This window comes from Vanessa cardui, chromosome 28 (genome assembly GCF_905220365.1).
Source record: "Vanessa cardui chromosome 28, ilVanCard2.1, whole genome shotgun sequence".
In the NCBI taxonomy this organism is placed as follows: domain Eukaryota; kingdom Metazoa; phylum Arthropoda; class Insecta; order Lepidoptera; family Nymphalidae; genus Vanessa; species Vanessa cardui.
Genome location: NC_061150.1, coordinates 7322213 through 7345706, shown reverse-complemented (window position 1 = coordinate 7345706; position 23494 = coordinate 7322213). Strand labels below are relative to the sequence as shown.

The 23494-nt window shown below is 35.1% G+C and overlaps 2 protein-coding genes across 2 annotated transcripts; one reads left to right on the top strand and one right to left on the bottom strand.

Annotated features, from left to right (window-relative positions):
- The first annotated feature begins 84 nt into the window (after nt 1-84).
- Nucleotides 85-5412, top strand: LOC124541688 (grpE protein homolog, mitochondrial). The gene is made up of 6 exons (XM_047119617.1): nt 85-270; nt 742-895; nt 1557-1670; nt 3180-3302; nt 3881-3964; nt 4493-5412. The coding sequence occupies exons 1-6, from the start codon at nt 182-184 to the stop codon at nt 4604-4606; spliced, it is 678 nt and encodes a 225-aa protein (XP_046975573.1). The 5' UTR covers nt 85-181; the 3' UTR covers nt 4607-5412.
- A 4082-nt stretch (nt 5413-9494) lies between these two features.
- On the bottom strand, nt 9495-22948 carry LOC124541563 (putative pre-mRNA-splicing factor ATP-dependent RNA helicase PRP1). The gene is made up of 10 exons (XM_047119482.1): nt 22785-22948; nt 20647-20771; nt 19081-20233; nt 18298-18434; nt 16523-16660; nt 15021-15143; nt 14136-14235; nt 12875-12965; nt 11410-11572; nt 9495-10067 (listed from the first exon to the last, which is right to left on the bottom strand). Exons 1-10 carry the CDS (start codon nt 22832-22834, stop codon nt 9940-9942), a joined length of 2208 nt encoding a protein of 735 aa, XP_046975438.1. The 5' UTR covers nt 22835-22948; the 3' UTR covers nt 9495-9939.
- Nucleotides 22949-23494: the final 546 nt, after the last annotated feature.

Genomic DNA, 23494 nt, shown 5'->3' with positions numbered 1-23494 from the left:
TACTAAAATATGTTAATCAATAGTTGAATCGAATTATTGCACTCTTTCTACTCGTTATCAATTGTCATTTGCCTTATACATGGAACATTTAAAAAAAAGTAAATGACAGATAAGGAATTCCGACCTAACCTCATACGTTAAATTTTGTAAATTTGTTCGAAAATTAAGATTATTTAATAAAATGGCATCTCTAAAAGTGTTTTCGGTGGGCAGACTAGCCAAATATGTGACCGATTCTTCTATGAGGACCTTAAAAACAAATATCTACAGGTAATCGTTGCGCAACTTAATCCAACCTTAAAATTGTATTTTAAACTTATAAAGTTTGAAAGTTATTAAATGTATGTATTATATTTATAATGTATGTATTATATTTTGCTGTCAATTATTAAAAAGATGTTACTTTCCTTTTTCTTATTTCTTTATATAATTTTTTTTTCGTCTGTAAGTAATAAATAAATTTCATCATCAATTATAAAATTCATTTCAAAACTTAAAACAAATTTATCATCAAAGTAACTTCGTATCGAAAGTTCTCCATCCACGAATTTACGTGCAGAACAGAAATAATTTATAATAGAAACTATTGGAACTGGCATACTTAAATTTATTTAATCTTTGTAGGTTAAATTTATTGAACCTATCTTCAACACAGTTTTTAGCTTAAGAATAACTTATGCGTCTTAATTTTAATACTGGTTAGAACTCAAATTTCTGTTTTTAAAAAAATTATAATTTCAGAACAACAGCATGCAAATACAGCACAGAAGAGAAAACAGCTGAATCAGATGCAAGCGACAAAAACCTGCCCCAATCCATCGAGGAATGTCACAAACAGATTGAGACGTTAACATCTGAAGTCGGCACACTCAAAAATAACCTTAAAGATTATGAAGTATGTTTATTTTTGATATTTTAATATTTATCAGATAAATTTTAAAGTAAAGTAAAATAACAGCTTGTAAATTTCCCACTGCTAAGATAAGGTCTCCTCTTCCATTAAGGAGAGGGTTTGGAACATATTCCACCACGCTGTTTCAATGCGGGTTGGTGGATATGGTTTCCTCACAATGTTATCCTTCATTGCCGAGCACGAGCTTATAAACAGAAATTAAGCACATACATACAGTGGTGCTTGCTTGGGTTTGAAACTGCAGTCTTCGGTTAAGATGCACGCATTCTAACCACTGGGCCATCTCAGCCTCAAATTACATGACTTAGAAATTCAGTAGATTGATAGTGTGTTTTATTTATACTAATATTATGTGAGAGAAACTTTGATGCTCTTACATGGTGGAACCTCTGAATGAAGTAGTCATATTTTATATGATCTTTGAACTCCTTTATCCTTAGATAAGAATTTTAGCCGAAAAATGCAAGCACAGCCACGGGTGACAGTATTATATTTGATAAGTTTTGTCATGGGTATTTGACCCATTCAGGAGAAAATTTGGAACTTATTCCACCACACTGCTCCAATATAGATTTGTGTGTGGAACCCTCTATAAATAAGTAGTTAATAACTATCACCTAATATTATTTAAAAATGTTTACAGGATAAATATAAAAGAGCCTTAGCAGACGGTGAAAATGTTCGAAGACGGATGTTGAAACAAGTTGAAGATGCAAAATCATTCGCAATACAGAGCTTCTGCAAAGATTTATTAGATGTAAGAGTTTGCTGTTAATTACATATATGAGGAGTGTGTCGCAAATTCTTGACGGTTACGGTGTTATATCAAATGAGTCTGATCCATGAGTTATATGTAGTGATGTGCCGGATATCCGTATCCGTATCCGTATCCGCGGATATTCGAGGCAGAAGAAAGATCCGTATCCGTTTCCCAATCCGTTACTTTTTGGCGGATCTATCTGGCGGATCTATTTACCTTATTAATTTTAAATTTATAGATAATATATTCTTTGAGGCGAAGGGTAAGGCGTGCTAGCGACGCCAGTTGCTGAGATTGTGACGGTCCACAATTACTTAAAATAGATTAGGTTTAGTAGCTAACAATTTCCAGCAACTGGCGTCGCTAGTGCGCCTTACCCTTCGCCTTTAATAGGCCATTAGGTAGAAATAAAAAAACTATTAAATTCAATTCGGATATTTTTTTATTTCTTAAAATCAAATATTTGGCTCCTTTATGTTGCAATCTTTGGCGTAGTTATCATATTTATCATTTATCATTAGTTATCATACCAATAGTATATAACTTCAAGGTTCTAAATAAACTAGCTTTTTAATGAGATCAGTAGTATAAAAAGTTATGAGATCACTTTTAATTAACAATAAAAAAATGAGGTCTTTAAAATATTTTAAATTTGTAAAAAAGTTAAGATCCGTATCCGTATCCGTATCTGCGGATCTTGACAGCAAATATCCGTATTCAGATCCGTATCCGCGGATCTACATTTTATAAGATCCGGCACATCACTAGTTATATGTAAGGCAGTGTTGGACTATGTATTTTGTTTGGATTATCGATTACTGCCTATGCCCCTTTAAAGTCCGGATTTTTTTACAAAAGAATACCGTGCAATCTATCAAAATTACATATCCTATAATATTTTCCAATTATAGTCTCCATTATCATATGTAATCAAAATCAAACTTTTAATCAAAATTAAAACGATAAATGCGTCGAATGGAGGTGCCATATGTTGTGACCAGCTCAATCAATAACAAAGGCATTTGAGAAAACTAATTGGGTACAACAACTAGCTTAAGACGTTGTGTAAAAATGTGATTTAATACATACACTCGCTGGTAGGGCTTCGTGCATATCATTTGTTTTGGTGAAACAGTTATCCTTTGTATTTTTCTGCTTTGAAGGCTTAGTCATATAGCATATATGGAACATAACATCATTTTATTTATTTATTTATGTAGGTTTATCAACAGTTGTTACAATATAAAACTTACTATAGGTACAATTAAAATAAACAAAATATCAAACGCAATTGTACAACTAATTATAGATAAACACTGCACGCTTATTTAAAAACTTATAGACTATGTGCTTAAAACACTTAAAATCAGTTAGAATATGTTAAATATAAATGTAATGTAAATCTTAGTTCTCAAGGTTATAGGTTCCAATATCTGTCCATATCTATTTTTTCGTCAGTAATACATGTATGTAATTTTAAGTCATAAACTGTGATGTCCTCTCCAGGTGGCTGACACGCTGTCGGCGGCTGCGGAGAGCGTGCCCGAGGGCGTGGAGGGCGAGGGCGCGCCGGCCGCCCTGCGCTCGCTGCGAGACGGCCTGCGACTCACGCGCGCGCAGCTCACGCAGGTACCGTCAGCACAAACAACACAAGCGACTAGTACCGACAGCATCACTTATGTGTTCATTTTACTACCTTCTCTTATACTTCATGATGTATTTGTGAATGATTTTATAAACATCTATATATATATATATATATATAAATTCGTGGTGGAGTAGTGGTAAACCGGTTTTTAAGGGTACGCCACTCCGAAGTTCCAGGTTCGATTTCCGGTCGAGTAATGTAGAAAAAGTTCAATCGGTCTTTCCATTCCAGAGATAAGACGGAAAAAACAGACATAAAGAATTAAAAAAAAAAAAAATGAAATTTTGGTGTATGTATCGTATATACATACATATGCAATGAGTATAAAGCGGTTATTTTAATATTACAAACAGTCATACCGATTTTATTATATGTTATGTGTGTTTCAATTTTACGGTGAAATAATATGGCGGATTTCGAGGTGGCGGGGGGCAAATAACGTTTAACCAATCAGCGCACATGCATCCGTTCCACGCCTGTTTTCTATTTTCTATTTTTTATAATGTTGCCCACTTTAAAAATCGTAGCGACAACATATATGATTATGTTTTTGCTCCAGGTGTTCAGCAGACACGGACTGGTGGCTGTGTCGCCGTTACGAGAGAAGTTCGACCCCAACCTACATGAGGCGTTATTCCAACAGGTTATTTTTATTATTATCTAAAAATAAAATACTCAAATTTAATACTTGGAAGTAAAAATGACAGCCATATGTCAAGCGGTATAGTAGTATACAACTGTAGATCCGGAGCGATCAATGTCAGTTATTGGATTTCTCTGTGAAGAAAATACTTTTGGATGCTCGTCGAGCCTAGTGGTTGAAAGGGTTGCATCATAACCGATGATTGCGGGTTCAATTCTAGCAAGCATTTCATAGAAATTCTGCCATATGTGTTTTCCACCAACCTGCACTTGAACAGAGTTTTGGAACATGTTCCGAACCTTCTCCTCAAAGGGATAAGAGGCCTTTAGCCCAGAAGTAGGAAGTTTACAGATTGTTGTCGCTCGCTGTGTTTCGGAGCCATAAAGTGGTTACCTGCATCTGATCTATTGTGTATGCAATATCATTCGTGCGAATTCATACAGAATTGATTGGAGGACTCATAATATGCACTAAATATATATAAATATCATATATATACTGTTTTAATTATAAATGTGTAATTTGTAGGAGGTGGAAGGCGCTGAGCCGGGTACAGTGGTAGCAGTCAGCAAAGTTGGTTACAAGTTGCACGAGAGGTGCGTCAGACCGGCCCTCGTGGGAGTCGCGAAGGGTTCCTCCTAGTGTGAAACGAGCCTTTGGACTGTGCGATTGTTGAATATAAAATAAATGTTGTCAGGACTTGTTTTAATTTTATTTTTATTCAAAGCAAGTACCAAGATGTACCGGTTGCACTATATTGGCCTCGAACGATGAAGGGAAGTGTTGTCATTGTAATTAATAATGATTTAAATAAATAAACATTAATGTACCAAATTAAAACGACCATTGTCGTACTCATGTAATGGTAGATTTTAAGTTGATATATTTTGTTTTTATCGAACATTCAAGCAAAATATTCCTTATTATTTTTTAAACAAACTATGAACTCTTTTGGCGCGCATTTGAAGTTTTTTTTACTGTCAATAATTCTTTCTTTTTTTTTTTGTTCAATACAAATTTTAAAGTATACGTGCATTTTTTACTTTAAAACAATAAGCTATGTATTATACAAATATATTTAAATAATCTCCGTGAGATTTCCATGTAGTTTTCCATTTTTAAAAAGTTTAATTATTTTTTATTTATTATCTGTTATTACACAATTTTGGCGCGAAAACGAAAAACACAGGTGCAAAAAACTTAAAATATAAATTAAGCGATTTTCAATTAAGTAATGGGAAATGGGCATAATTGTATAACTTAACAAAACATCTTTATTTATGAATGTTTATATTCTTTTTATTATATAAATATTTAATTTAATTACATAATTAGTTTGTTTTATTCCAAAATCTTAGTCTGTAGCGTGTAGTTTAGTAGTTATTTAGTATGTCTGTTGTTTCGTGTGTGAGCGTATGTTATAGAAATAAAATTCATTTTTGTTAAAATAATCGTTTTATTTAATGAAACACCTTTTATAGTCTTAAGCGAGGGAAAACGTGAAATACTGTCTCGCCTTGCTGAGCACACCGAGCTTTTTGTAGCCAATTTGGCTTTGCCTTCCAATTGTCTGCGGAACTGAACAAGACAAACGAAAGCCTGATTTCCCGATTTAGCCAAGCCCGATGTTAGGCCCAGAGGCCCTTTGATGATGGCACTTAATCTATACTAGCATTATAGAGTTAAAATGTGTTTGTGTGTTATGTGGTACTCTCTAAAACAAATGATCGAAATGTAGAAATGTTTTTATGTTACTGATCAAGCTAAGTACTTGACTGCTATATATATTATATTTATGCCATATGATTAGCTTTATTAATGAATTACACTCAGCGAAAACTATTAATCTAAGTCAAAATTTATGATAAAATAAAATAATAGCTAGCTTGCAATTGAAATGGGATTAAGTGATGTAAATCATTCCGACGAGTTAACAAATTATTTATTTGATAAACCTCCTTTCTGAAGTCGATTTAAATATGTACGGTAACAATAATGTACGGTCTGCTCGCCAAGTAAAAATACCATCACTATTACAGTTTATAACAACAGCCTATAAATATCCCTCTGCTGGTGTAAGGCCTCCTCTTCCTTTGAGAAGGAAGGATTCCACCACGTTGTTCCAATGCGGGTTTTTGGAATACACATGTGGCAGAATGTCTATGAAATTAGACACATGTAAGTTTCCTCACGATGTTTTCCTTCACCGAGCATGAAATGAATTATAAACACAAATTAAGCTCATGAATATACAGTGGTCCTTGCCTAGGTCTGAATCCGCAATCATCGGTAAAGATGCACGCGTTCTTTTTTTTATGGTATAGGTTGGTGGAAGAGCATACAGGCCACCTAATGGTAAGTGGTCACCATCACCCATAGACAATGAAACTGTAAGAACTATTAACTATTCCTTACATCGTCAATGCGCCACCAACCTTGGGAGCTAAGATGCTATGTCCCTTGTGCCTGTAGTTACACTGACTCAGCCTTCAAAACCGGAACACAACACTGAGTACTGTTATTTGGCGGTAGAACAACTGATGAGTGGGTGGTACCTACCCAGACGGGCTTGCACAAAGACCTACCACCAAGTGAATCTTCTATCCACACGATCATCAATGTTTACGGTTTATTAAATAAATAAAAAAAACGCATATATCTTACACATAGCTTTATTTCACGTACACATCACTATCACGCAGTCCTCATTTAGCTCGTAACCCAACTGTGACAGACTCGGGGTTCCACGATAGGACCTAGCATAAAAATAATCTAGTTTCACTAGCGATCTAGTACGTTCGTTACATTACAAGTTGTACAAACATTAAACACTGATCATGCTTTCTGGAACCGTTATCGAATATTGAAGTTTATAAATCTCAAATGACTTTTTCATTCCAAACGATCTCATTTCGTACATACTTTCAAACAATGATGTTCTAGTAAACAGATATGTCGTTAACGCGCAAAAAGTGAAGACTTGAAAACGTCCTAAATGGGACGTTTGCCTTTAGTCGTTTTCATCATAATTATGCCAGTAATACGTTATAATACATCATAATTATGTAGTAATACCTTTTGCGTAACTAAAACATCTAGTTATCCCTTTTACTTATTGTTTTTATCAAGCTATCCTTTTTACTTGTAACGAAATGTAAAATAAATGGTCCCCGGCGCGGCACACTTTTTTCTGTTGTTTAGTATGGATATAACATATCTGTTTATTAGAATATAATTGCTTTCTAATGTAATATTGTCAGAATTTCAATAGTTTTTGATTGACATCTATATAACAATAATTCTGACAATATCAGGCGAGATATCTCATCAACTGCATCCAGTACATCTGTTTATAATTAATCTGATGATCGATGAAGGAAAACATCGTGAGGTAACCTACATTCATCTGATCATCTACCAAATATACACAAAGCGAGCTCTTAGCCTTGTATCACATTTAAACGCTGTTTAATAAACTATTTTCTCATCAAAATTCTTGTACAAATTGTAATGCAATGATATAATAATAATCATATAACAACATTCCCATCTCGGTACACATTTGAAATGAATCCTTTATTACAAAGAATTAAAGATACGTTAGTGCAGGTTCGAATCCATTAACACACATTTAGGCTTTTCGTTTATCGTCTTTAAAAAAAAAAAACTTTTACATCACTAAACATATCACGATAATTTTTTTAACAAAAGCGTTAATTTATATTTATATTATAAATGTGAAAATATACTGTTGGTCTGCCACGACCAAACCGCTGAACCGATTTTGATGAAATTTGCTATGAAGCAAACCTGAAATCCACGGAAGGCTACTTTCTTGCCTGACACGTGACAACCAAACTCTAAAACGCAAGCGGAGCCGCGGGCGACTATTTGTTTTTTATCAATTAATACACAGTACAATATTCTTTACTTTTCATAACACAGGTACTATCACTATAATAATGAAATGAATTTAACAAAAATCAGTATTTAAGAAAAATCTCCCTTATTTTATTACAAACGGTACCAAAACAACGCAATAAATAACAGATTTATAAATGTCGATAAGTATATTTTTATGCGCACGGTACTTAAGGTCAGCAAGAACATTTACATTTTTTTTTTAAATTTCCAATTACACACATATTTAACAATTACAAAGCATTACTTACGTTGATAATACAATCAAAGTAATTTGTGCATATATTCGTTAACTTTCATTTTAAAATACAATGTGCGACAGAGACGGATACAATGAACGAGTGAGACGACACTATTTTCGATAGCATTTATAAATCTTTTGTTTATTAACACAGATCATACCTCACATTTATTACATAGAACCTCTATATAAGATAACTTTGTTGGGCGAACATAAATTATAAACATACACATAGTATATTTCAAATATATGACTATGTAAGCCAAATAAACACTATCATTGGTCAAGAGCTTGAATAATCATTATGAATTTGAGAAAAACATATATTTTTAAACTGTCCTCAACTTTGGAATTTAAATGAAAGTTTATATAAGTAGTTAAGTATAAAACAAAGTCGCTTACCGCTGTCTGTCCCTATGTATGCTTAGATCTTTGAATTTACGCGACGGATTTTGATGCGATTTTTTTAATAGATAGATTGATTCAAGAGGAAAGTTTATATGTATAATACATTCACAATATAGTAGAGTTTGACTGAAAAACTGTGAACATTTTAAGGCATTCTTTAGTATATTTAGTATCAGTATTGTCACTGTGCGAAGCCGGGGCGATTCGCTAGCTATAAATAAAGATATATTCTACATAACTACTATCATGACTGTATTTTTGAAATGTTGAAAAAGAGTAACTACTGAGTTTCTTGCCGGTTCTTCTCGGTAGAATCTACATTCCGAACCGGTGGTAGCTTCACTTAATTGTTAAATGACGCTTCAAAAGTGCTTGTAAAAGCCTACTTGAATAAAATTTTGATTTGATTTTGATCACTTCTATTAGTGTATAATACAGATGAGTTATTAGCGAATCGCATGTCTGTGGCTTATTCATCTTAATTCCATCTTTGATTGAAACACACTATATTACGACACAACTTAGATGTAGCATTTGAATTCAATAAAACCGATCACTGCTGATTCACAACCAATAGAAACAGCTCCCTATCGCGCCACTCGACGCTATTCGTCGCTATAGATTCCCGCGTCAGTTCGACCCGAGACAGCGAGTGCGTGTAAAGCGACGCGTCGAATTGACGAATATATCAGGTCATACGATATTACAAGTTATTACCTTTGTGTAAAGATCATATTCGCGTGAGAAATAAATATTGATAATTTGGGATAGCATACTCAATTCGGATGTGATCGGTTTTACGAATTATACCAATGATACATCTAAGTTGTGTCGTACTATATATAACAGTTCATTGCAAAAGGCACCTCTATATAAAAATCTAAAGAGTACAATATGTAACTTCACATCTATATATAAAAATTATTCTTGTCTGTCTGGTCATGAAGGCATTTTTTTTTAAACTTTGTTAATTTCAAAATGGCGCTGTTTTATATAAATCAAAGCCTTTTCGTAGTCAGTTCGTAATCACTAAATCTTAAGGAACTACGATGTCCTTATAACGCTATCTTTATGACATTTTTTGTAGTGATGGGACGAATATATGCTTCATTATCGATATCGGGCATATTAATACGATTATTTAACATCACTATTGCACATTGAACGCGAAGCAATAGTGCTGTATCAACACCATATATTTAGAATTTAATTTTGAAATAATATTCCTTATATTATTTTTACAGTTGTAATGGTCATTGGTACTTAAAACACATTCGTCCCATCCCTAACGCTTAGTAATAAAAACATTTTCTTTACTATCATTAATTAAATCCGATGATCTTTATAACGGTCAAATCTGTCACAGTTGGGTGTACCATATGGCCTAGGGTCACTCAGAGCGACCCTAGAATCCCTCCTGGTAGGCCTTCGAATCCAGACGGGCCTGCAGAAGTTCCAGCTGTCTCCGCGCTTCGCACTGAGGGAAATTGTTTAACTCGTAGTACTGCGGTGCTATCTTTAACAACCATTCCGCTGAAAAATATTAAACAATTATATTTATTATAATAGAGTCGAGATGGCCCAGTGGTTAGAACGCGTGCATCTTAACCGATGGTTGCGGGTTCAAACCCAGGCAAGCACCGCTGTTTCATGTGCTTAATTTGTCTTTATAATTCATCTCGTACTCAGCGGTGAAGGAAAACATCGTGAGGAAACCTGCATGTGACAAATTTCATAGAAATTCTGCCACATGTGCATTCCACCAACCCGCATTGGAACAGCGTGGTGGAATATGTTCCAAACCTTCACCTCAAAGGGAGAGGAGGCCTTTAGCCCAGCAGTGGGAATTTACAGGCTGTTGCTGTGCTGTACTGTATATTTATTAACTAGCTGTGCCCGTGACCTTGTACGCGTTTAAATTTAACAAAAAAAAATTATTGCAGCCAAAGTTACTCCTTATTATATCAGTTATATGACAGTGAAAGTCTCGTCCAAATCGGTTCAGCCGTTCCAGAGATTAGACGGAACAAACAGACAGACAGATAAAAAATTGTAAAAAATGTTATTTCGGTATATGTACCGTGTATACATACACATGCATTGAGTAAAAAAGGGCTATTTTAATATTACAAACAGACACTCCAATTTTATTATATGTATAGATATAGATATATTATTAATATGTACGCAGTAGAAGTGAGTCTCGGAAATAAATAAATAAATCGATCGCCTCATATGTCTTTACATATTGAATATTTGTAAATAATAAGGATATTTTCTTTTACGAACTGGGAAGTGTTTTGTGTTTAAAAGGCTATTTGACTGGTTTTTCAAATCCATTTTATATTATTTAGTAGAAGTTAAGGAATCCAGTAAAACTTGTGTTTTTTCTTACTAGTACATATTTGCCGAAAAATATCGTATTATAAATTCCATATTTAAATAGCGCGCGAAAACGTTACTTGCACAATATGGCGCTGCAATGAGGGTCGGTGACGTCACTTTCTTGTATTTTAATCTGTGGTACATATAGTAGAAAAGCAAGGTTTTCAAGAAAGTGACTTCATCATAAGCCCGGCCAATCAAGAGCGTTTAAAAACGCGACAAACGTTTGAAAAAATGCATTTATATTTATTGATTTTTGAATATTTTCAACTTTCTTTAGTAAATAACCATTTTTAAACTCATAATCATAATATACACTGATTACAATAATTCACAATTTATTTTTCACATTGTCAAATAGCCTTTTGTCATATGAGTTAAAGTTAAATAAGTTATTCTATATAGAAAAATATAGAAAATAGCCAACATACTCTATATCAAAAGTTAAACATACATATACTATACATAAATATAGAACATATATACTCACGTTTGATATCTGTGACGGTACGAATGTAATTCTTCGTCGTTAGTACGAATTCATTGTAAATAACCCAGTCCGGTTTGTGGTCGAGGCAGGTCGACGGGTGAAGTTGTACCACCTGATTATCTTTAACTGTTAGATAGTGTCCTGTGCGTTCCAGATGAGCTACCTGGAATTTTAATTATAATATATATTCATTACACAACAACAACAACAACAACAGCCTGTAAATTCCCACTGCTGGGCTAAAGGCTTCCTCTCCCTTTTAAGGAGAAGGATTGGAACATATTCCAAAACGCTGTTCCAATGCGGGTTGGTGGAATACACATGTGGCAGAATTTCTATGAAATTTGTCACATGCAGGTTTCCTCACGATGTTTTCCTTCACCGCTGAGCACGAGATGAATTATAAAGACAAATTAAGCACATGAATCAGCGGTGCTCGCCTGGGTTTGAACCCGCAATCATCGCTTAAGATGCACGCGTTCTATCCACTGGGCCATCTCTGCTCTTCATTCATTCATTCATTACATTCATTACACAGTATAAAACAAATTTGCTTACAGCTGTCAAATCCCTATGTATTGCTTAGATCTTTAAAATTACACATACTTGGTGGTAGGGCTTTGTGCAAGCCCGTCTGGGTAGGTACCACCCACTCATCAGTTATTCTACCGCCAAACAACAGTACTCAGTATTGTTGTGTTCCGGTTTGAAGGGTGAGTCAGTGTAACTACGGGCACAAGGGACATAGCATCTCAGTTCCCACGGTTGGTGGCGCATTGATGATGTATGGAATTGTAATATTTCTTACAGCGTCGTTGTCTATGGGTGATGGTGACCACATACCATTTGGTGGCCCATATGCTCGTCCTCCAAACTATATCATATTATAGATAATTATTGCAATCTGCTATGTAAGTGACGAGTATACAGATTACGGACGTAATGTGTATTATTTATCATTATTTCTGTACGACAAAAAAAATGCCGCCCTAGACTCCAGCCTACTTAGCCTATTGGTAAATCCGCCTCTAGATAGATTGATTCAAGAGGATGGTTTATATGTATAATAAAAGTAAAAGTAAAGTAACAGCCTGTAAATTTCCCACTGCTGAGATAAGGCCTCCTCTTCCATTAAGGAGAGAGATTGGAACATATTCCACCACGCTGTTTCAATGCGGGTAGGTGGAATATGTATAATACAAGCACAATATAGTAGAGAAACACTTATTATTGCAGATGTTTCTGATGTAATGTCGTAAATAAACACATTTTTCGAGCTTACATTGCAAACCCACAAGATAAAATAATGTACCATACCGTACCTTAAAATTATAAAGACATTTTATTTAGTATCAATTTGTTTCGTTGAATGCACTAATCTCGGGAACTTCTGGTTTAAATTGAGATAATCTTTCAGTCTAAGATAGTCCATTATAAATAGCATTTAAGTTGTATCAAGCATTACCTGCATAAAGAAACCGTTGACAAGCGCCTTCCTTATATTAATATAATAATCTTTGCTTGTGAATTCTGTGCTCGTCCTTTTCAAGTTAAATCTGAAAACATAAACAAAGTGTTTTTAATATAAATTAAATAAATAAATAAATTTGAGACAACATCACATACATTACTCTGATCCCAATGTAAGTAGCTAAAGCACTTGTGTTGTGGAAAATCAGAAGTAACGATACCACAAACACCCAGACCCGAGACAACGTAGAAAACTAACGATAATCTATATCGACTCGGCCGGGAATCGAACCCGGGACCTCGGAGTGGCGTACCCTTGAAAACCGGTGTACACACCACTCGACCACGGAGGTCGTCGAATATAAATCACTTACCACGAAATTAGGATGTGTGGGCTTGTTAAGGGCTCAATATTTAAACCTTGTACAGTCAGAGTACAACCTTCGTCAGTTTTCAAATACATTCCTTTATCGAGTCTTAAACTCTTATTACCTTTTGAATCTAAACATCAAATCATTCAGTCATTCTCGATCGGTAAAGCAGATTATATACAGCTCACACTGAGCACACGAAAATAGATCTTAAGGTGACGAACCTTTTCTTACCCCGACTGTACAATCCATCAAGCATATAAAAATCAAATCAAATATTGTTTATAAGATATATCAGTTCTCAAATCCAAAGTGATTATTGTCAGATCATTCAAACTATCGACCAATGATATAGAATCAATTTGTTGTCAAAAATTTTCTGTTTGGCCTTTATCCTACTTGGTTAATAAGGTTTTTTTATCTTTATTCTTATCTCAATTGAAATAGACAAAATGTAAAAATATTTGACCTCCTAGTAGGTTTCAACAAGACAAAATCAAAATAAACTTTATTGAAGTAGGCTTTCACTAGCACTATTGAATCGTCATTTTGCTATAAAGTGAAGCTACCACCGGTTCGGAAAGTTGATTCTACCGAGAAGAATCTATCAGAAACTCAGTAGTTACTCTTTTTCAACATTTAATAAATACAAAGTCATACAAGTAGTTAATACAATTATTTAAATTAATATATCCTGCGTGGAAGTCAACAGGTATTAACTCCACGCTTACATCATTTATCATCTACAAAATCTTGTATTGAATAATATGCCTACAGACAGAGGCAGACAGAGACAAAGATTCTCAGTCTAACGATAGCTTCGTAAATTGTATATAACAATAATAAGTAAACTTGATTACTATTTTATAGAGAGAATAATCATACCTGTCCATTATCCGGCTCAGCTGTTGTCTGACATTGTCACCGGATTTAAGTGATCTGTAGTTGATGAAGTTGTCGTAGCACCAGTGAGGGTCCTCCATATCTGGAACATTTAGCAATTCATTGTAATATTGTTTATGAATATTTTAAAATAACAAAAACTATTCATGACATTTTCTTTTGCTTAAAAAGGGTAGGTAAGTCAATGTAACTACAGGCTTATGTATGGCTTATATATATTCGTTTCCAAAGTTGATTGTACATTGGCAATTTTATTTGTATGATATGCGTTGATTTGGAAATTGGCTACCTGATGATAAGTGGTCACCTTCACTCATAGACAATGGCACTGTAAGAAATATTAACCATTTGTTGCTGAATGGATATTATCTCTTGCAGTCATTCTATATCGGCAGTGGTGACAACTGACCATCAGGTGGCAATTTTGACCAGTGCTAGCATGTGGTGCTGGAAGAGAGCGACTTACTACAGAACTTTAACTAACTCGGAACAGCTCAGTGTTTAATTGTTATTTGAAATACTATTATAGCGATCACATTGTGTACTATACCCACGTACACCCACACATGACCTCTGAAGAAGGAGGTTTTAAGCCATTCCTGGCCGATTAATATTGTACACATGTTAGGCAAAAAAAGTCTATATCCTTTCTTGCGGCTCAAGTTTGCTTCATACCAAATTTCATCAAAGTCGGTTCAGCGGTTTGGTCGTGAAAAAGCCACAGATTTATATACAGACAAACAGACTTACTTTCACATTTATAATATTAATATAATCCATAGATTATTATTTTCATGTCCAAGCATCTCCCAATCTATATTTTCTCATGGTGTGTGTTTGTTTATGTGTCAAGTTAGTGTCACTCACTCTGCTTGAAAGCGTGGTACACGTTGAGTAGTGTGAGGTGGTCGCCGTCGATGTGTGCGAAGCGCATCTTAGCCTCGTCGGCCGCCTTGCGAGCCTCGTTCGGTCGGACGAAGCATTGTGGAACTGGAAATTGTAGCGAATATGCAAATCGTTAATAAAAAAAAAAAAAATTTTTAACAAAAACAAAACACTAACAAAACACTTTTCTTGGTGGTAGGGCTTTGTGCTAGCCCATCTGGGTAGGTACCACCCACTCATCAGTTATTCTACCGCCAAACAACAGTACTCGGTATTGTTGTGTTCCGGTTTGAAGGGTGAGTCAGTGTTACTGCAGGCACAAGGGACATAATATCTTAGTTCCCAAGGTTGGTGGCGCATTGACGACTTAAGGAATACTTAATATTTCTTACAGCGTCATTGTCTATGGGTAATGGTGACCACTTACCATCAGGTGGCCCATATGCTCGTCCGTCAACCTATACCATAAAAAAACACTATTTTAAATCAAATTAATATGCACTAAAAAGTAATAAAAATAATTGCATGTTCGAAATATTTTTTAGTCCTCCTGAATAAAATTAAACGTAAAATATAAGACTACTTAAAAGTCGATTTACGATTATATAACGTAGTTATTTGGAGCCGGAGTCTTTGGATCCCATGCTCAGAACCTAACCAAACTTTTACCAAACTACCCTTGAAGTATATCCTTTCCAATAAAAAACGGATCATCAAAATTGGTTCAGTTATTCACCTATTTATCGCGCACATTTGTAATTCAAATTTATGATTTATATGGTTTTCATTTGGATACCATCATCAGATCTGGACCGAATAAAAATGGTACCATATAGGAAGCACTAGCTTTCAAACAACAAAAAATATCAAAATCGGTCCACCCAGTAAAAAGTTATGAGGTAACAAACAAAAAAAAATACAGATGAATTGATAACCTCCTCATTTTTGTCGGTTGAAAATATAAATGCTAAATGATTAATGGGTATCCACAGACATTTTTAACTTTGCCGTTTCATAAATTCAAATCATTAGTAAAATATACATCAATAAAGAAGGCATACCATTCAACACAAGATTGTACAGACAATAGAAAAGACTGTATTTTTAAATTTTCGCAAAGACTTTCTTGCCGGTTCTTCTAGGTAGAACTTACTATCCGAACCGGTAACAGCTTCACTTAATATAGTTGTCAAATCTGCCGTCCTAATTGAGACAACCGTAACTGCACAAAACATGATTTCGAGATAATGGCGCTTAAAGTTTCTTACCGAAAATTTGGTCACTGCTATAGTTTAAGAAAAAGATCACTTGTAAAAGCTAACTTGAATAAAGTATATTTTGATTTGAATGACATGCATAGAGTATTATATATATGTAGGACGGTGGCAGGAGATTACAGACCTTGGCAACCCCCCCAACTTAGACACCCTGGGACATCGCCCCTCTCTAGCGCCTACTACTACTGACTATGACTTCAGTCTCACCGGAAAGCATGGCAGTGATAGATAATATCTCATTCGAACAGTTGTGGTTGCAGCTCGCTATCAGCATCTTGGCGAGTTGGGGGTCCAGGGGGAACTCCGCCATAACAGCGCCGAGGTCCGTCAGGTTGCCGTCGTCATCTGGAATCGAAACACAAAATCAAGTTAATCAAAAAATCAAAATAAACTTTATACAAGTAGGCTTTTACAAGCACTTTTGAATCGTCATTTAACAATCGAGTGAAGCTACCACCGGTTCGGAAAGTAGATTCACTAAGAACCGGCAAGAAACTCAGTAGTTACTCTTTTTTAACATTTAAAAAATACAAAGTTGTGTTAATTAAATACAATTATTTAAATTAATATATCCTGCTTGGAAGTCAACAGGTATATACAAGATAAAGTATTCCCTCACTACCACCTGTTTGAAAAACAAAATGCTCTTCCCTGGAAACCAGCTTAAAAAACTCGATAATTTTTTTGTAAGCGTTTGAATTTAACAAAAAAAAAGTTGTAGCCTAAGTTACTCCATGTTATATCAGCTATCGGCCAATCAAAGTCCCGTCAAAATCGATCCAGCCGTTGCAGAGATTAGTCGGAACAAACAGACAGACGGACAAAAATTGTAAAAAATATTATTTTGGTATATGTACCGTGTATACATACACATGCATTGAGTAAAAAAGGGCTATTTTAATATTACAAACAGACACTACAATTTTATTATATGTAACAGATATTATGTGGAAAGGAGCGATTGTTTCACTTCCAAGGTGTGCTATTAATCACCGTATACCTTTATCTCAAAATATTTCTTTAACATTTTCTTAAATAAGTAATAGAAGCATTTCAAACACTATAGGATCCTGTTGTGTCATTAAAACCTAAAGCTTCTTTTATATAGTATTGAGCAAAGAAATTTGAGTTTTGGGACAACTATTTCATAAGCATTGAATAGTTTCACCTAAATAAATCCACCAATACACAAGGGCGTTGTAGTGGAATAAGCCCCAAACCTTTCCCTTAAAGGGTAAAGGGCTGTAATAACACATTGTATGTGCACTAGGAGTAAGGATAAGCTTATAACGCCAAGTTTCCGACTCCGTAAAGTCAGTAAATCCTTCTTGGGGCAAGGTATCCGTTTCTATAATAAAATTCCGCAGACATTTTTAACTTTGCCGTTTAGTAAATTCAAATCGTTTGTAAAAAATACATTGGTAGAAAAATCATATTATTCGATACAAGATTTTATAGATGATAAAAAAGCGTGGAGTTAATACCTGTTGACTTCCAAGCAGTATATATTAATTTAAATAACTGTATTTAATTAACATGACTTTGTATTTTTTAAATGTTAAAAAAAGAGTAACTACTGAGTTTCTTGCCGGTTCTTAGTGAATCTACTTTCCGAACCGGTGGTAGCTTCACTTCATTGTAAAATGTCGATTCAAAAGTGCTTGTAAAAGCCTACTTGAATATAGTTTATTTTGATTTTTTTTTTTTTTGATTGATGAGGGTATATGTCGTATGTATGACGACCTCCATGGTCGAGTGGTGTGTACACCGGTTTTCATTGGTACGCCACTCCGAGGTCCCGGGTTCAATTCCCGGCCGAGTCGATGTAGATTACCATTAGTTTTCTATGTTGTCTTGGGTCTGGGTGTTTGTGGTATCGTTACTTCAGATTATCCACAACACAAGTGCTTCAGCTACTTACATTGGGATCAGAGTAATGTATGTGATGTTGTCTCATATTTATTTATTTATATGTGGCTCACCGAGGGCTGCCAGGTAGTTGAGGAGCTCCAACGCCCTCATCAGGGTCTCGGGCGCTGGCGGGTCCATGAAGTCAAAGTGCACGAGGTCGTCGATACCCAGCTTTTTCAACTGCAAAACTACAGATCCTAAGTTTGATCTGCAAAACGTAATGCGGTGGGCATTAGGTAAGAATTTACCACCATTATATACTACATAGATATACTATATCTTATATTACTTCTATGATTACCTCCTGAATAATTTTAATCTACACAAGACCTGTTAGTTTGTGACTTTGGTGTATATTTCTAGATTTAGTGCATCTTTATATGTCTATGGACGATGCAGTAAAACATACCATCAGACAGCTGATACCAATTCACAAATTTATAAATAACAAATCTGAAACTTGTACAGTTCAGAGTAGTATGTGCTATCCGATGCAAATGATTAAAAGCAACCCCGGGAAGCTTATCCGATTTCTCATCAGACAAAACCCGATAACATTTCATTACAGTGACCATGGTGGTCCAAGGCTTATTAATCTAGCAAGATCAGACCAATTTAAGACATTATAATAGTAGTATGTGTTATCCGATTCAAATGATTAAAAGCAACTCCATGATGCTTATGATTGGAGTGACCATGGGGTCTAAGGCCATATCTTTGGAATTCGAATTCTTTTAATCTAGCAAGATCAGACCAATTGAGACATTATAATATTACAAATACCGAATAAAAACTTCAACTGTACTAAATTTGGCATAAGCGAATAAGACATATAAGCCGGCCGCCGGCGTCACCTCAGGATCTCGGGGTAAGTGTTGTCCTGCATCTCGTGCTTGTAGGCCTTCTCAGTGTAGAGGCGGAAGCACTTGCCGGGGCGGGTGCGTCCCGCGCGACCGGCGCGCTGCTGGGCCGACGCCTTGCTGATGGGAGACACCAGAAGCGACTCCACGCGGATCCGAGGGTTGTACACCTTCTGCTTCGAGAAACCCGTGTCGATAACGAACACCACGCCGTCTATCGTCAGCGACGTCTCAGCTATGTTCGTCGACACGACAACCTTACGGCCGATGGCGCCGTTCGAGCGGTTTGGCGGCGCCTGCTCGAATATCCTCTGCTGAAGGTTCGGAGGCAGCGTCGAGTACAGGGGTATGCACTTCAGCTCGCCTACCTCCGGACCGAGACCGTCGATTTCGCGCTTGATACGCTTGCAGGCGTCCTCAATCTCCTCCTGGCCCGTGAGGAAGAGCAGGATATCCCCGGCTATCTCCTCGCACACGTGAATCTGTATTACGGTCCGTATCGCCGCTTCCAGGTAATCCCTCTCCGGTTGAGGCGTGTAGAATATTTCAACGGGATGAGTCCTACCGGGGACGTTCATGAGGGGGGCGTTGTCGAAGTACTGCTGGAACTTGCCGGCGTCAAGCGTCGCCGACATGATGACGAGCTTCAAGTCTGTCCTTTGCTTTATCACCTCCTTGAGCACACCCATGAGGATATCCGTGGCCAGGGTCCTCTCGTGGGCCTCGTCGAGGAGTATCACTCTGTATTGCTCCAGCATCGGATCCGACATAGCCTCACGCAGCAACATACCATCTGTCATGTACTTGAGGACGGTCTGGGGCCCGGAGCAGTCTTCGAAACGAATGCTGTAACCGACTTGCTGACCGAGCGGTACGTCCATCTCCTCGGCGACCCGCTGGGCGACTGACATGGCGGCCACCCGGCGCGGCTGGGTGCAGGCGACCCCGTGGGACTTCCCCGCCGTGACTGCCGCGAATTCCACGCACCACTGGGGTATCTGAGTCGTCTTGCCGGATCCCGTTTCGCCGACTAGCACGACGCACTGGTGCGTGTTCAGAAGTCGCATGAAGTCGTTTTTGTACTCCCAGACCGGGAGGCCGAGACGGCGTCGCAGGAGTTCGTGGTACCGTGGAGTATGTGGTGAGCCTGAGGAGTAATGAAAACAGTTTCAGCTCGGCTGCTAAATCATTACACAGTATAAAATAAAGTAGCTTCTTGCTCTATGTCCCTATGTTTGCTTTGATTCCCTGCAGTTACTGTGTAAACTTAAAAAATAAAAAAATTACAAGCATTTTAGCATATTCATATAAGTTACTACATAGAGAACCGCCCCGACTTTGTACCGGTGCAAGGCTGAATTTTTCTTATATATAACCTTTACTATATTGTCCAACTTTTACATACAAAAACATTCTTCTCGAATCTATCTATTAAAAAAAAACCGCATCAAAATCCGTTGTGTAGTTTCAAAGATCTAAGCATACATAGGGACAGACAGCGGTTAGTGACTTTGTAGTGATGATTTCACATAGTATTGATTATTTAGTAGATCATCATACCTGAATATGGGTTTATACCAGGCGTACTGGTAGGGGTCGGAGGGAGAGCTGTTCCTAGTGTGGCAACCGAATCTGATGTCTCCCCACTGCCACCAGATTTAGCTGCCGCTGCTGCTTTCTCTTCTCTGAAAAAAATAACCATATTTGATTGTAGTTAATTAAAAAAAACAATACACATCATTTCAGCTACATCCCTATATTTAAATTATATATTTGACGACCTCCACAGTCTAGTGGTGTATACACTGTTTTTTTTTTTTTTGGTACGCCACTCCAATGTCCCGGGTTCAATTCCTGGCCGAGTCGATGTATATAATTCATTAGTTTTCCATGTTGTCTTGGGTCTGGGTGTTTGTGGTGCCATCTTTCTTTCTGATTTTCCATAACACAAGTGCTGCAGCTACTTACATTGGGATCAGAGTATTGAATGTTGTCTTATATTTATTGATTTAATTTTTTTTTTTTATATTATCATGTTTTTTATAGAAAGCTACATTACTCTGGAAGGTATTGATAATATCATGTAATTTCCTTTATTATTGATTAATTACAAGATAAGATTAACCAAACAATACGGAAAAAATAAATTTAAAGTTGATATAAGTAGTTAAATGTTAGTGTTGCATCCTACTAATCCCACTAATATTATAAATGCAAAAGTTTTTAAGGATGGAAGTATATATGTTTGTTACTTTTTCATGAGAAGTTTACCGAACCGATGTGGATTAAATTTTACAGTAATATATGTCAGAATAACACAGGCTACAATTTATAATGCATTTATGTAATCTGTTCATAATATATAGATACATATCAAGTAGCCGAGTGAAGCCAGGTCAGGAACCGGTGGGTCGTTACTGATAAATAAAAAAATATATATAATAACTACAAACTGTTTACAGGGTATGTAGTAGTCATAGTACATTTTATATATAACTAATTAAGGTCCAATGGAATTATTGGCTTTGGGAAAGCCAGAAGGAAAGGAAAGGAAGAATTGGCTATCAGATTATTCTTTTAGAATATTAGAAATAACATTAATAGTGCTTATTTAATATATTTTCATTAGACATGAGTCATTTATCCATTGAATAATGAAGTATATCAAATATCTGTCTCAGAATGATTACCATTAAAATCAACCAACCTCAGTAATCGCAATGATGTTAAATTCGTCCAAAAATTATTTTCAATGAACGTCATGTTGTAAATGGAATAACAATGATCAATTTCAAGTCTGTGTATACATTTAAATTGTCATAACAATTTACTGATTCAGAAGTTGCCATGCTGTCGTAGCATATAACAAAAAGAAATGTTCATATGATTCCTCTACCAAACTGATACTAATTTAAAAACCCATTCACATTTCATGTGGTTGTTTCGACTGGATAGATATTATAACTTGGTTGATATTAATCCCAATTTTTTAGACATTGAATATTTCTTACTCAGTTAATAACTTGGTTTGTATAAATCCCAGTGTTTAGACATTGAATATTTCTTACTCGGTTAATTTCTAAAGAGTAATCATTGAGGACCATTCCTCGGTGTACCGAATGCAATGATTCTTATTGCCTTCATGGCTCAGAAATTAGTATGACGATATGAGAAATTATTTTATCCATATAATATGGTAATATTTTGTAAAGAAAAATTAAAAACACTTTATATTGTTAAAATATTAACATATTACGTTTAACTACAGGAAGGAACTTTTTATCATTTTATTTTAATAACATAAATAAATGGAATACCAATAAATACGCGTGTATGTTATAAATAATTGCAATAAATAAGAGTCTACAGAGTTAGTTGAGAATATTGAAGTTATTTTCGTAATGATGCTTAATATTATTTACGTATGTATTAAGAACTATAAATAGTAAAAAATATTCCTTTATATACTCGAGAAGCACGTTGTAAAATGTAAATAAAATGTTTAATTACAAAGTAATAATCTGACGGTTATAAATTTAATATAAAGCTTGTTATATTATTTAATTTAAATAAGAAATAAATAATAATCTAGCGTTGTTGTAACCGAAATATTAAAACAAAGGAGATTTAATATTATAGCTGACTAAATAAATTATGCACGTCTGTGTTTTTCTTAAATCTTTAATAAAACAGCATACCTCTTTTTCTTTATAAACGGATCCATCACTTCAATCCTTCGTTTAGACATATTTAAATTAACACTAATATAAGAAAAATAAGATACAGTATGAAGTAAATTGTTAAATTTTTCAATAAAACGAGGCAGCTTCAGCAAATAAAATGGCGACTGCGCGGTACACAAAACAGATAACGCAATTCACATAGTTGAAAAAATAATAATAAAAATAAGTTCGTATCGATAATTTTAAAAATCTATGAAAAGTAAGTTTTTTCTAAATATAGTATTAATATAATTTTTATTCTTAAAATACTGTTAACTCTTTAGATATAATAGAAAAGAAGTGGAACTAGAGAGTATATATTTTATTCAATTTAGTTTTTTTGTCTGCATTGCTTTTAAAACAAAAAATAAATATTTTATTATTTTAGAATTAAGATAAATTATTAAGCATTATGTATTTATTCACAATATAGTATCATTTTTTTATACAATAAAATAAAGAAAACAAGAAATCTACGTTTCAATTTACGGTAGCTGTAGTGTACACTATAACTAGTAAACTTTATTTTTAGCTAAATATAAAATGAAGAAATCGTCATTTAGAATGATTTTTTTTAATATTACGACATTTTTAAGTTTATATAATGCTTAAATGTAGATAATTTTGGAATAATTGAAAAAAATATCGATTTAACAAGTACATAGTATTGATAATAGATCAAAACA

Bases quoted from the DNA above. Each gene is read 5' to 3' on its own strand.
- LOC124541688 (XM_047119617.1), top strand. From the start codon at position 182: ATGGCATCTCTAAAAGTGTTTTCGGTGGGCAGACTAGCCAAATATGTG. The intron at 896-1,556 runs GTATGTTTATTT...AAATGTTTACAG, and splicing joins ATAACCTTAAAGATTATGAA to GATAAATATAAAAGAGCCTT. The intron at 3,965-4,492 runs GTTATTTTTATT...TGTAATTTGTAG, and splicing joins ATGAGGCGTTATTCCAACAG to GAGGTGGAAGGCGCTGAGCC.
- LOC124541563 (XM_047119482.1), bottom strand. From the start codon at position 22,834: ATGTCTAAACGAAGGATTGAAGTGATGGATCCGTTTATAAAGAAAAAG. The intron at 20,772-22,784 runs GTATGCTGTTTT...TATTTTTTTCAG, and splicing joins CCGTTTATAAAGAAAAAGAG to AGAAGAGAAAGCAGCAGCGG. The intron at 18,435-19,080 runs GTGACGCCGGCG...TACGTTTTGCAG, and splicing joins ACTTACCCCGAGATCCTGAG to ATCAAACTTAGGATCTGTAG.